This window comes from Myotis davidii, unplaced genomic scaffold, assembly GCF_000327345.1.
Source record: "Myotis davidii unplaced genomic scaffold, ASM32734v1 scaffold481, whole genome shotgun sequence".
In the NCBI taxonomy this organism is placed as follows: domain Eukaryota; kingdom Metazoa; phylum Chordata; class Mammalia; order Chiroptera; family Vespertilionidae; genus Myotis; species Myotis davidii.
This window is the reverse complement of record NW_006291201.1, coordinates 283,033-294,791: the sequence shown is the minus strand read 5'-3', so window position 1 is coordinate 294,791 and position 11,759 is coordinate 283,033. Positions and strand designations below refer to the sequence as shown.

Below are 11,759 nucleotides of genomic sequence, written 5' to 3'. Positions count from 1 at the left end.
TGGACTTCTACCCCACCCACCACTTGCCTACTCTGCTCTCTGGACAGTGCCTCCTTCCTGCTGGCAGGTGGACTACAACATTATCAGGGGCTGACTTGTCTAGTTGCCAGCCAGAGATGCGGAAGCAAGACTCCTTAAATTCCTGAATGCCACTAGGCCATGGAGATCTGGGAGATAGAATTAGCTTCTGTCCATATGTCCTCCAGGGCCTGAGGACTTCTGTAAGGCAATCCCCAGCTCAGCCTGCCAGCAACTGTGAACACCCCCACCTTCCCACATACACTAATGAATATGGAGTTCTTGAAAGCCTTTGGTGGGATGGAGTTGGGGATTCCTGTAACCCGGGTCTGTCTTAAAGACCTGTTCTCTCACCACAACTTTTTTCTTTTTCTTTTTTTCTAGAGAGGAAGGGAGAAGATGTAACTAGACAAACAATGGGTTTATGCTGCCTGTCACTACTCGAGCCAATTAAGCACAGACAGGGTTGAATCATATATGAGCATTTATTCCAATATTGATGGCAATATGGGAGAGCAGCGGTTGTCCACAAAATCTGCTCTGCAGCCCACCATAAGCCAGCCCTTATATAGGTAGAAATACAAAGGGAAGTAGGCAAAAGGGCATATGGGCAGTTAACAGGTAAGCAGAGAGCTGGGGATCTTCAAAGGGCTTAGTGATATACAAGGGCTGGAAGTCTTCAAAGGGCTGACAATTTTGGTTTCTGCAGCAAAGTTGTTAATCTTTCCATGATAATAGGCAGCTCCAAATGGGGAGGATAGGCTGCATTTCCAGGTGACTTCCCAGGACCCAAGTTCAGCTGCCAGCAGCCTTCTTTAATCAGAACAAAACAATCACATTTAACAGAGCATGATTAATATTTCTTATAATTTTAGCTGGTTCCCCAACATTCTATTTCTGCCCCTATCAATATTTGATGCAAACAGACATTATTTGTTAACTGATTACTTTGCCTTCCAATATCATAGGCCTGGGTACAAATTAGGGTTCTTTGGCCTCTCCACTACAGCTAAGGATTGCAGCAGTAGAATTAATATTTGTGCCTTCTGAGAGTATAATCTTTGCTGCACAAACAAGGGTACAGCTGAGTTTGGGGGCAAGTCAGACTATCCATGGGATAAATATGGCTTACCTTCCTAAAGCTTTAACTCCAAGATCTGATGTGAAAAGTAATTTAAGATACATATGGAAATAAATACAGGTGTGTAAAGTATATTGTGTGTATGTGTGTTTGTATGTGCATGTATGTATGCACATGGGTATGTTCAAGTTCTGTTTAGTGAGAGGGCCTAGAAGCAATGACACCATAGTGACAATGAGCACCATTTTTCAAGTCTTGGATTGTAACTATCATTCTCTAGTAAAAGAAAACAGGATTCCGTATGGAGGTGGTCAGTTCCTGGGCTGGTATATGAAAAATACAAGATGAGACTGGAGCATCATGTGACAGAAGTGAGGAAGTGTTCAAAAAGAATGAGGCATGTCAAACCTGGAAGAACACCCTAAGGCCAAAGTTGGAACAATTCGAGCAACAAAATAATATCATTTTATTACAACCTAGAGAAGAACCTAAATATCCATAATTTCCTACTGATATAAACAACTGAATATAGAAATGGGGGAGAAACGATAGCTCTTCCTTAGTGACAAATTGTAGAGGTAATGAAGGAACTAGAAAATCACCACTGAAACACCACTAATAATTGTTGCTGGCAGGACTCACACTAATGAATGCTGTCAGCTGATGATCTTGGAACCAATTTAACAGCAATGGGAATCCCCAATTTAGGGTGCAGTGAAGAAGTAAACTAGTCTTGTTCTGACATTAATTTCTTAGTTTTGACAGTCGTGCTATGGTTATGTCAGGTGTTAACATTAAGGAAAGCTGAGGTAAAGGTATATGGGAACTCACTGTACTATTTTTGTAACTTCTCTGGAAATCTAAAGTTATTTCAAAATAAAGTTTGTTAAAATTAATTTTAACTGTTATCTTTATATTATCAAGGGGGCGTATAGAGTAATGGTTAAGAATGTAGGCTTTGGAGTGAGAGTACTTGAACTGTAATCTTAGCTCTGTCACTTATTAGCTGTATGTCCTTGGGTGAGTCACTTAACCTCTCTTTGAAGCTCAGTTTTGTCATCTATAAAATAATGATTAAGGAAGATAATAGTGTAAAGTGCGTAGGTTAGTGCATAGTACATTTTCAATGCCAATATAGAGTAAAATTACAATGGATATTTAAAATAAAGTACCAGGGTGTGGTTTAGGCTCCATTTTGTAGACCCCTTGGGTACCTGCTTTGATGGAAAATTTTGAGAAATACCTCTCCAGATCAACTGAACTGTAGTTCTTAGTATGAATCAACTGTTCAGGAGTCCGCCAACTTCTTGGAAGCCCCACAAAAATTTAAAGTTACTGGGAAAATACCTATGGGGCAACCCACCTCATTGGCATATCCTTAATAAGCATTGTGGGTACACATAAATATGTCAAATTAGCTACTATGCATGCCTTTTATTCAAGGGTTGTGCATCTAGTGCAGTGGTGGCGAACCTATGACACGTGTGTCAGAGGTGACACGCAAACTCATTTTTTTGGTTGATTTTTCTTTGTTAAATGGCATTTAAATATATAAAATAAATATCGAAAATATAAGTCTTTGTTTTACTATGGTTGCAAATATCAGAAAATTTGTATATGTGACACGGCACCAGAGTTAAGTTAGGGTTTTTCAAAATGCTGACACACCGAACTCAAAAGGTTCGCCATCACTGATCTAGTGAGTAGTAGTGATGACTTGCTAATGTTATGTTGGTTATTTTACGGCAGGACTTTGGTATATGGGAACGTGGAGACAAGACCAACCAAGGCATCTCAGAATTGAATGCCAGTTCAGTTGGAATGGCAAAGGTAATTTTCCTTGCTTTGTTTGTCCCAGGTATGGGGTAAGGAAGTCTGTTACAACTTTGCACTAGATAAAGGCTTAACATGAATATGGACCATCGTCAAATTAATTGTTCTTTTAAACCACAGGTAAAATTCAGATTCTACTATAGAACTATGAACATGTAGGCGAGGACATCTTTCATAAGATCCAGATTTATATATACAAACTAGTTTTGTAGCATATCTCTACTTACATACCCTACAAGGACCTAAGAGAACATATCTTAAACTAAACTCATTATCTCTACCATTCCAAAAACAAAAATAAGGAGGTCTTTGGTCCTTCTGTACACCATTTGGCAAAGCTTGATATCATGGAACCATTTCTCTTTATTGTTGTTTTGTTTTTTAAAATATTTATTGTTGAAAGTATTATAAATATCCCCAGTTTTCCCCCATTGACCATCTCCTCCCCACTCCTAACGCCTCCTAGGCCTTCACTGCACTGTTGTCTGTGTCCATGGGTTATGCATATAAGTTCTTTGGTTCATCTCTTCCTGCCCCATCCCCCACCTTCCCTCTGAAAATGGTCATACATTTGTGGCTTTATTTCTGGTCTTTCAATTCTGTTCCATTGGCCTGTGTCTGTCTTTCTGCTAATACCATACTGTATTTTTTTTTTATTTAGAAACAAATTTTATATAAGATCTGAAATACAATTCTTAAAATTCAACTTCTCCAGAAAACCCTGGTTACACAATAATACATTGCCTCTGTTGTTCCAGAATTTACCAGGAGACCGAAAAATACACAGGGAGTACTCAGAAGTCTAGGATAAACCCATTTATTTTCAGATGTTTCAAATGTACTAGTACAATGACTCAGGGGATCAGTTCTCCAAATCCCTGAGTGAGTGAATATGGAGGAAGCTTTTCCTTTACACCCTTTGGTTTCTTTGTCCCTCAAATATGGATCAGGTTTCCGAACCATTTGTGGGCTTTGCAAAAAGCCTGGATGGGGGACATGAGACCACACCCAAAGCCTGGCCTGGCACCAACGCTGATAACCCACTCCAGGGGCTGTGTATGACTCATGTTTTATGGCCTCTGTAAAATGGGAGTATTTAGGTAAATAGGTATTGCTAGACCAGATTGTTAAGAAAGGGGCAGTGACTTAATTACAGGCTATCAAGAATGTACATTAGGTTACTGGCACAGATTCAGATTGCTTGCCCCTAAAAAATGTCTTCTATTCCCCATCACTATCAGGTTAGGACATACATTGAACTCAAATACAAAAACGATGAAACAAACCAGCATCCTTCAACAATTTGAGAAAAGATAGAATGCCTAAAGAACAACATAGATAGACTTTCAGAGGATAGACTGTTTTACTTCAAGCACCATAAGAAAGACCACAAATGCATGGGTTTTTGGGTATATACATTAAATTGAACCTCGGGCATTAGGGATCAGGGCATTTTGGCATGTGGCATCCTATATAATAAAAAGGTAATATGCAAATTGACCATCACTCCATCACACAAGATAGCCTCCCCCATGTGGTCAAAGATGGCTACCACAAGATGGCCGGGGCAGTTGGGCATCCCTCGAGGGGTCCCAGATTGGAGAGGGTGCAGGCTGGGCTGAGGGACACCCCCCCATGCATGAATTTTGTGCACTGGGCCTCTAGTTAACATATAATTAGAGAACTGTGTAATGTCAAAGGGATAAAACCACCAGCATTCAACTAATGTTGTCAACTAGGCAAGAAAATGTTCTACTGAATGTTTCTTTTTTATCTAATTACTGCATACACTGGTAGTAACTGAAATGAGAAAAGGAGTTTGCATTCTTATTTTCTGTTTAAAAGAAAACAGAAAACAGCCCAGTCGGTGTGGCTCAGTGTTTGAGCATTGACCTGTGAACTAAGAGGTCACAGTTTGATTCCAGTCAGGGCACATGCCTGGGTTGCGGGCTCAATACCCAGTATAAAGGTGCAAGAGGCAGCCGAGCAATGATTCTCTCTCATCATTGATATTTCTGTCTCCCTCTCCCTTCCTCTCTGAAATCCATAAAAATATGTTTAATAAAAATAAAACAAACAGAAGCATAAGGCCTGTTATGCATTAACAATTTTAACGAACATCAATTTAGAAGAAAAAGACTAAGAAAAAATAGTGTTTACAAATACCAGATATGACAATGAGTGGTCAGTAGACCCTCACAGGGCATTGCTGTGGTTCTCAGATGCAGCCACTTTGTAATCACTGTCATTAAACAGTGACAGCATTCTTTGCCAGATATTTTAGGAAATCATGCAAATAGCCCAACAAGTATGTAAGGCTGTTCTTATCAAGGAGCATATACACCAATATTGCTCTGATTCTTACAAATAATCTCAGTAAGTGTGGTGCTCCATAATCCTGGGACATCGGTGGCGCATTGAGGATTGGGGCATACTGAAGCCTCTCAAATTTGTAGAGCAGCTGAGTGCCAAACATCATGTTGAAGTATTCATTTCTTTCTGCCACAACTTCATTCACTGCAAATTCCTTATTATCGATATTTCCTTGCTACTTCTTGCAATTTACATATGCTTCCAGAATGGCATCTACATTTTTCTTAGCAGGGAGTGCAAACAGCTGCTTCTGCCTGGTAACTAAGTCCCAGTCCTCAGGAAGTCATGGTTTAATCCTTCAGGAATCTTCATGTTTAATTTTCTTTCTATTCTTAAATAGCTCCTCAATTTCAACAATGGGGTCTGCCTGAGCCCTTTTCTTCCAAGATAGCTGAGGGGCTTCACTGTTACTACAACCGTCTATATTTCCAGGAGTCTTCTGTTTGTTCTTTCTTGTCTTCCTCGTGGATCCTGAAGGGGGGTTCACAGAGCAACCCCCCATGTACTCAGAAGGGCAGGTTTAAGATTCTTCTGCTGTGGACCAGCTGTCTTCTTTCCTGAGGAAGCCCCTCTCATTCTTACTTCTCTGCATATTGCTTGTAGTTGGTATTTTGAAGTTGTCTTTTTCTGCAGACTGTTGTCCACGAGTTTGAGAACTCTGCTTTCTAGAACTCATTCAACCCTGTTTTTATTGAAATCAATAATCCTCTACCTTATTGCTCTTCCATAAACTCCTAGTATTTTCCCGGGTGGAATCTTAACAGTTCTTCTGTGATATTTGGAAGGATGAGTTGGGAGACACAACCTATGATTCTGTAATCAGGATCAGATCTTCTGATCCTTACAGTAAACTAAGCTTTTCTGATAGTGGCCTGAAACAAGAATCCAGTTCCTTCCAGCAGCCGATGTGTGATCACTGCTGTCCCTCTAACACCATAGTCAAGGCCATACTGTTTGTTTGGGGTTTTTTAAGTTTAACATTTATTCCTTTAGTTGAACAACCTCTACACACAAAATAGATGGTTTAAGATTTTTGAGTAGAAAGGAATTTAGGTCTTAAGAGGTCTTATGAGTCTAACATGTTTTATGGAAATAATTTAATTGAGCCTTTTAAGAACCCAGAGGAAAACAAGAAAAATTGGTTTAAAAGAAACCAGCAGTTCATTTTTGGAAACCAAACTACTTATAAGTCAGCAAACCCAGAATTGGAAATTGGGGCCATTTACTCTTCTATATTTCCTACATGCTAAAATTTACCCTGGGAAACAGAAGTCTGGTCTATTGGAAGACAAGAGGCAAAAAGAATGTGGTGGTATGCTTTAACATTAAGATGAGCACATTTTAAAACATGGGAAGTTTGTGGAATGATACGGATTTTGAGACTACTTTGAGTGGGGATGAGAAAAATAACTAGACAATGCATAAGGTTAGACTGGAAACTATGAACTTGTGTTTATGCCAGCTACATGACTTTCCTCAGTAGCCTTATGAGAATAATGTATGACTGATTGGACTAAGCAATGAAGTACTTTTAAATAAAGCCAATCATATCCCCCCACCCCCCAAGGTGGCTAGAGAGTTCATAATGGTTACTAATTATCCCAACACACCTAAAGGTAATTTCCTTCTCATTTACCCTATGTCGAATTTTCATCAGTTTAAATATATACCAGTATAATTATCACCACTTCTTTGTATGAAATTCAGTATTCCACAGATCCTGAAAGTCATGTGATTGAACCAGGAGCCTCTACCTTTTATGTGAAGGTCAATAGTATGGTGGAGACCAAGTCAATTTTGTTTAGGTATACCAGCCAGTTTAATTTTAAGAGAACTGTCTTGCAACAGGATTGTTCAATTCTAAAAAATGGTGGCATTCTTCTACACTTTTCTCTTTTCAGAAGCAACAGTTATATTGGGTTCATCTAAAAATGTGAACCCCCAAGTTAACTTTCATTTTTCTACATAGGGCCATGAGATTAGGATATCTTTCACATTTCCAAGCAAATTTCAATTTAAAAATGTTTGTCCTTGCCAAACTCCAAAAAACAGCCTCTCGAGAGTGAACCAGCAGAACATTGCATTATCCCAATAAAGCTGTAGGTTCTATCACATGTACCAACAAATCTACATGGCTAGTTCTGCACTCCTCTTTCAAAGAATTTACTTTATGCCTGTTATACCAAATAGCATTTTAAATACTAAAGACTCCACTAAATCCTCTAATAAGATAAAGCAAAGACAAAAGTGTTTATCTTATGACAAACGAGATACTCCATCACTTTTAGTCTTCAAATGTTATTGCACTTTAACTTTCATAATTTCATAATGTATTCACGAAACAATATGCAGGCAACTAGTTTTAACAAATTAAAGAACACTTTTAAGCAGAAATGACCACCCTAAATTGTTTATTAGGTAAGAATTTGACAAAGATTACTTATATTAGCAGTAAAGGTGGAGCTGGAAGTATTGTGATTTCTCCAAGCTGCACAGAGAGAATCACCAATAGTGTGGTGGAACTCGTGGCCCTTTCCAAGGCCACGGCTTTTGGAGCCTGCGAATGTCAGCCCTCTCATCTCCCTGTGCTTGTGGACTGTTTTGGGTGTCAGGATTCCTTTTTATAGCTTTCTAGAATGGATCCATGAGGATAACCTCAAAGAATTTATATGTTGAATCTTCACCAACTCAGTAAGAATTCAGGATGCTCAGAGCCCCAGAGCAGTGTCCAGCTCACTCCTCAGCATCAGACTGAAGACATCAAGTACACTTTAGCTGGTTAACACCATGATGGCTTGCTGTAGGTCGAACTCTTAGGAACAAGGTGTTTGTGGCCACCACAGTTAACGGAAATCTGATATATAACATAACTTTGTTTGGCCTTGTGTCCCAACCTGTATGCTTTATTGGTCTGGGTTGGGTGGGGGGCCCTGTGGAACTCAGAGAGCTGGTGGTAGTGCCAACAGCACACCCTGAGAAGGAAGCGCATTACATAAGACTGCATCTTTCTCCATAGCTCCTGGATGTATTTGTAAGTGCCCATCTTGCCTTACCTGATGGCTGTGGCCAGACTGAAAGGAAGAGCCTTTCTCCAATGCCATACTGTTTTGATTACTGAAGTCAGGAAGTGTGATGCCTTTGCTTTGATTCTTTTTTTTCTCAGGATTGTGTTGGCTATTTGGGATCTTTTGTGATCCCATATAAACTGTGGGTGTTTTTTTATTATTGTTGTTGTTCTGTTTGTATGAAAAATGACATTGGGATTGAGGTAAGGGTTGCATTAAATCTGTATATTGCTTTAGATATTATAGCCATCTTAGCAATGTTAATTCTTCCAATCCATGAACATGGAATACCTTACCCTTTCTTTGTCTTCAATTTCTTTTAACAATGTCATGTAGTCTTCACTTCTTTAGTTCAGTTTATTCTTAGATATTTTATTTTCTTGTTGCAATTGTAAATGGGTTTTCTTCATTCTCTTCATTGTTCATATAAAGGAATTCAGCAGATTTTTGTACATTGATTTTTTTATCCTACAACATCATTTACTTGTTGTTCCTAATAGCTTTTGGTGGAGTCTTTAAGGTTTTCTATGTAGAGGATCATGTCATCTGCAGATAGTGACAGTTTTACTTTTTCATTACCAATTTGGATGCCTTTTATTTATTTTTCTTGCCTAATTGCTCTGGCTAGGATTTCCAGTACTATGCTGAGTAGCAGTTATGAGAGTGGGTGTCATTGTCTTGTTACTGATCTTAGAGGAGAAGTTTTCATTTTTTTTACCATTGAGTATAATTTAGCTGTGGGTTTTTCATATATGGCATTTATTATATTGATGTACTTTTCTTCTATACCCATTTTATTGAATTTTTTATCATAAATGAATGCTGTATCTTGTCAAAGGCTTTTTCTGCATCCATATGGTCATATGATTTTTATATTCTATTTTTAAATGTGGTGTATCAGATTGACTCATGGATACTTAACCATCCTTGTATCTATGGAATGAATCCCACAAGATTGTATTGTATGATCCATTTAATTTATTTTTGTATTTGATTTGCCAGTATTTTGTTTAGAAATTTTCATCCATCTTCATTAGAGATATTAGCCTGTAATTTTCTTTTTGTGTGTTGTCCTTGCCTAGTTTTGGTTTCTGGGTAATATTGGCCTTGTAAAATGTATTGGGAAGTATTCTCTCTATTTCAATTTTTTTGGAAGAGGTAGAGAAGGATTGGCATCAAGTATTTGAATGTTTGGTAGAATTCACCAGTGAAGTCATCTGTGCTGTGTGTTTTTTGGTGGGGAGGGGGGTTGGAGATTTTTAAAAAATTTGTTACTTTTATTGACAAGATTTATCAAAACAAATATTTAAAAATCAAAGGCTAATTCAGGGGTGGGCAAACTTTTTGACTCGAGGGCCATAATGGGTTCTTAAACTGGACCAGAGGGCTGGGACAAAAGCATGGATGGAGTGTTTGTGTGAACTAATATAAATTCAAAGTAAACATCATTACATAAAAGGGTACGGTCTTTTATTTCAATAGTTTTATTCATTTCAAACGGGCCAGATCCAGCCCGTGGGCCGTAGTTTGCCCACGGCTGAGCTAATTCTTAGGTTTCATTCAGTTTAATTCATTCATTTATATTAAGTGTAACTTTCTCTAATGTCTTAACAAGTTTATCAAGAAACAAGTCAAGCCCTAGCTGATTTGGGCTCAATGGGTAGAGTGTCAGCCTGTTAACTGAAGGGTTCTGGGTTTGATTCTGATCAAGGGCACATGCCTAGGCTGCGGGCTCGATCCCCAGTAGGGGGCAAGCAGGAGGCAGCCGATCAATGATTCTTTCTCATCACTGGTTTCTTTCTCTCTCTCCCTCTCCCTTCCTCTCTGAAATTAATAATAAAAAAAAAAAGAAACAAGTCAAAACTATGAAAATACCTGTTCACAGTCTACATAGTTTTACATATTTCTGTTCTATGGTACAAATATATTTTTATTTTAAACACGGGAGGTTTTTCATTAGTTTTGATTTCCTTACTAGTTATCAGTTTAGTTAGGTTTTCCACTTCTTCATGATTCAGTCAAGGAAGGTTGTATACTTCTATGAATTTATCCATTTCCTTTAGGTTATTGAATCTGGTAGCTTGTGGACTTCCATAGTATTCTTGAATAATCCTCAGTATCTCGTGGTGTTGTAACTTTTCTTTCATTTCTGATTTTATTTATTTAAGTCTTTTTTGAGCCTGTTTGTCTTTAGAGGTGAGATGAATTTCTTGCAGGCAAATTAGAGTTGGGTCTTATTAGTTAATCCATCCCACCACTCTGTGCCTTTTAATCAGTGTGTTCAGTTCATTTACATTTTGGGTGATTATTGATATATGAGAATTTCCTATAGCCATTTTATCTTTTGTTTTCTGGGTGCTCTGTATCTCCATTGTTTTCCCCCACACTTCTGTTTCTGTCTGCTATTTTAGTTTGGTGGTTTTCTGCGATTTGTTTTCTGTTTCATCTCTTTTTATGTGTCTTGTCCCAGCTCTGAATGTGTGTGTGTGTGTGTGTGTGTGTGTGTGTGTGTGTGTGTGTGTGTGGTACTATTAGGTTTCTGTAAAATGTCTCATATATAGGGGTGGGCAAAAGTAGGTTTATAGTTGTGAGTATGTGAAAAAAAAGTTTATTCTGTATTATTATTTATTAACTAGAGGCCTTGTGCACAAAATTCATGCAAGAGTAGGCCTTCCTTCCCCCAGCTGCACTGGCTTTCTGCAGGCACCTGGGACCCGGGCTGGCTTCCCTCTGGCCCCGGCTTCATCTGGAATGACGTCCAGAAGGATGTCTGGTCTAATTAGCATATTACCCTTTTATTATTATAGATTATTGTATTATTTTCCATATGAACACTATAAACTACTTTTGCCCACCCTTGTATACAATAGTCCTTTTTTTCCAATTGCCTCTTATCTTTATTCACCTGTACAATTTCAGTTCATTTCCTCCTCCCCTTTTATGATTTTGTTGTCAAAAATTATCTTTTTTATGCTGTACATTTATTACCAACTTGCACAAATTGTAGTATAGTTATTTTTTACTGTCCTTTTTCCCCTTTAACTTTTATGGTTTTTGTTTGTTTGTTTGTTTGTTTGTTTTAATTAAATCTTTATTGTTCAGATTATTACATTTGTTCCTCTTTTTCCCTCCATAACTCCCCTCCTCCCAGATCCCGCCCCACCCTCCGCCCTCACTCCCCACCCACTGTCCTCATCCATAGGTGCACGATTTTTGTCCAGTCTCTTCCTGCATCTCCCACACCCCTTCCCCCCACAAGAATAGTCAGTCCATTCCTTTTCTATGTCCCTGATTCTATTATGATCACCAGATTATTTATTCACTTGATTCTTAGATTCACTTGTTGATAGATGCATGTTTGTTGTTCATAATTTGTATCTGATTGGTAC

The 11,759-nt window shown here is 38.4% G+C and overlaps 1 protein-coding gene and 2 pseudogenes across 3 annotated transcripts in view; 1 reads left to right on the top strand and 2 right to left on the bottom strand.

Annotated features, from left to right (window-relative positions):
* PHKA1 (phosphorylase kinase, alpha 1 (muscle)) overlaps window positions 1-11,759 on the top strand; it is a 243,454-nt gene that overhangs the window by 63,892 nt on the left and 167,803 nt on the right. For all 3 annotated transcript variants that reach the window (XM_006764336.2, XM_006764335.2, XM_006764334.2), the window contains exon 6: window positions 2,849-2,929. In XM_006764336.2, coding sequence (XP_006764399.1) covers window positions 2,849-2,929 — 81 coding nt within the window. The remainder of the gene's footprint in view (window positions 1-2,848; window positions 2,930-11,759) is intronic.
* On the bottom strand, window positions 5,129-5,997 carry LOC102764257 (annotated as a pseudogene).
* On the bottom strand, window positions 7,687-8,348 carry LOC102762736 (annotated as a pseudogene).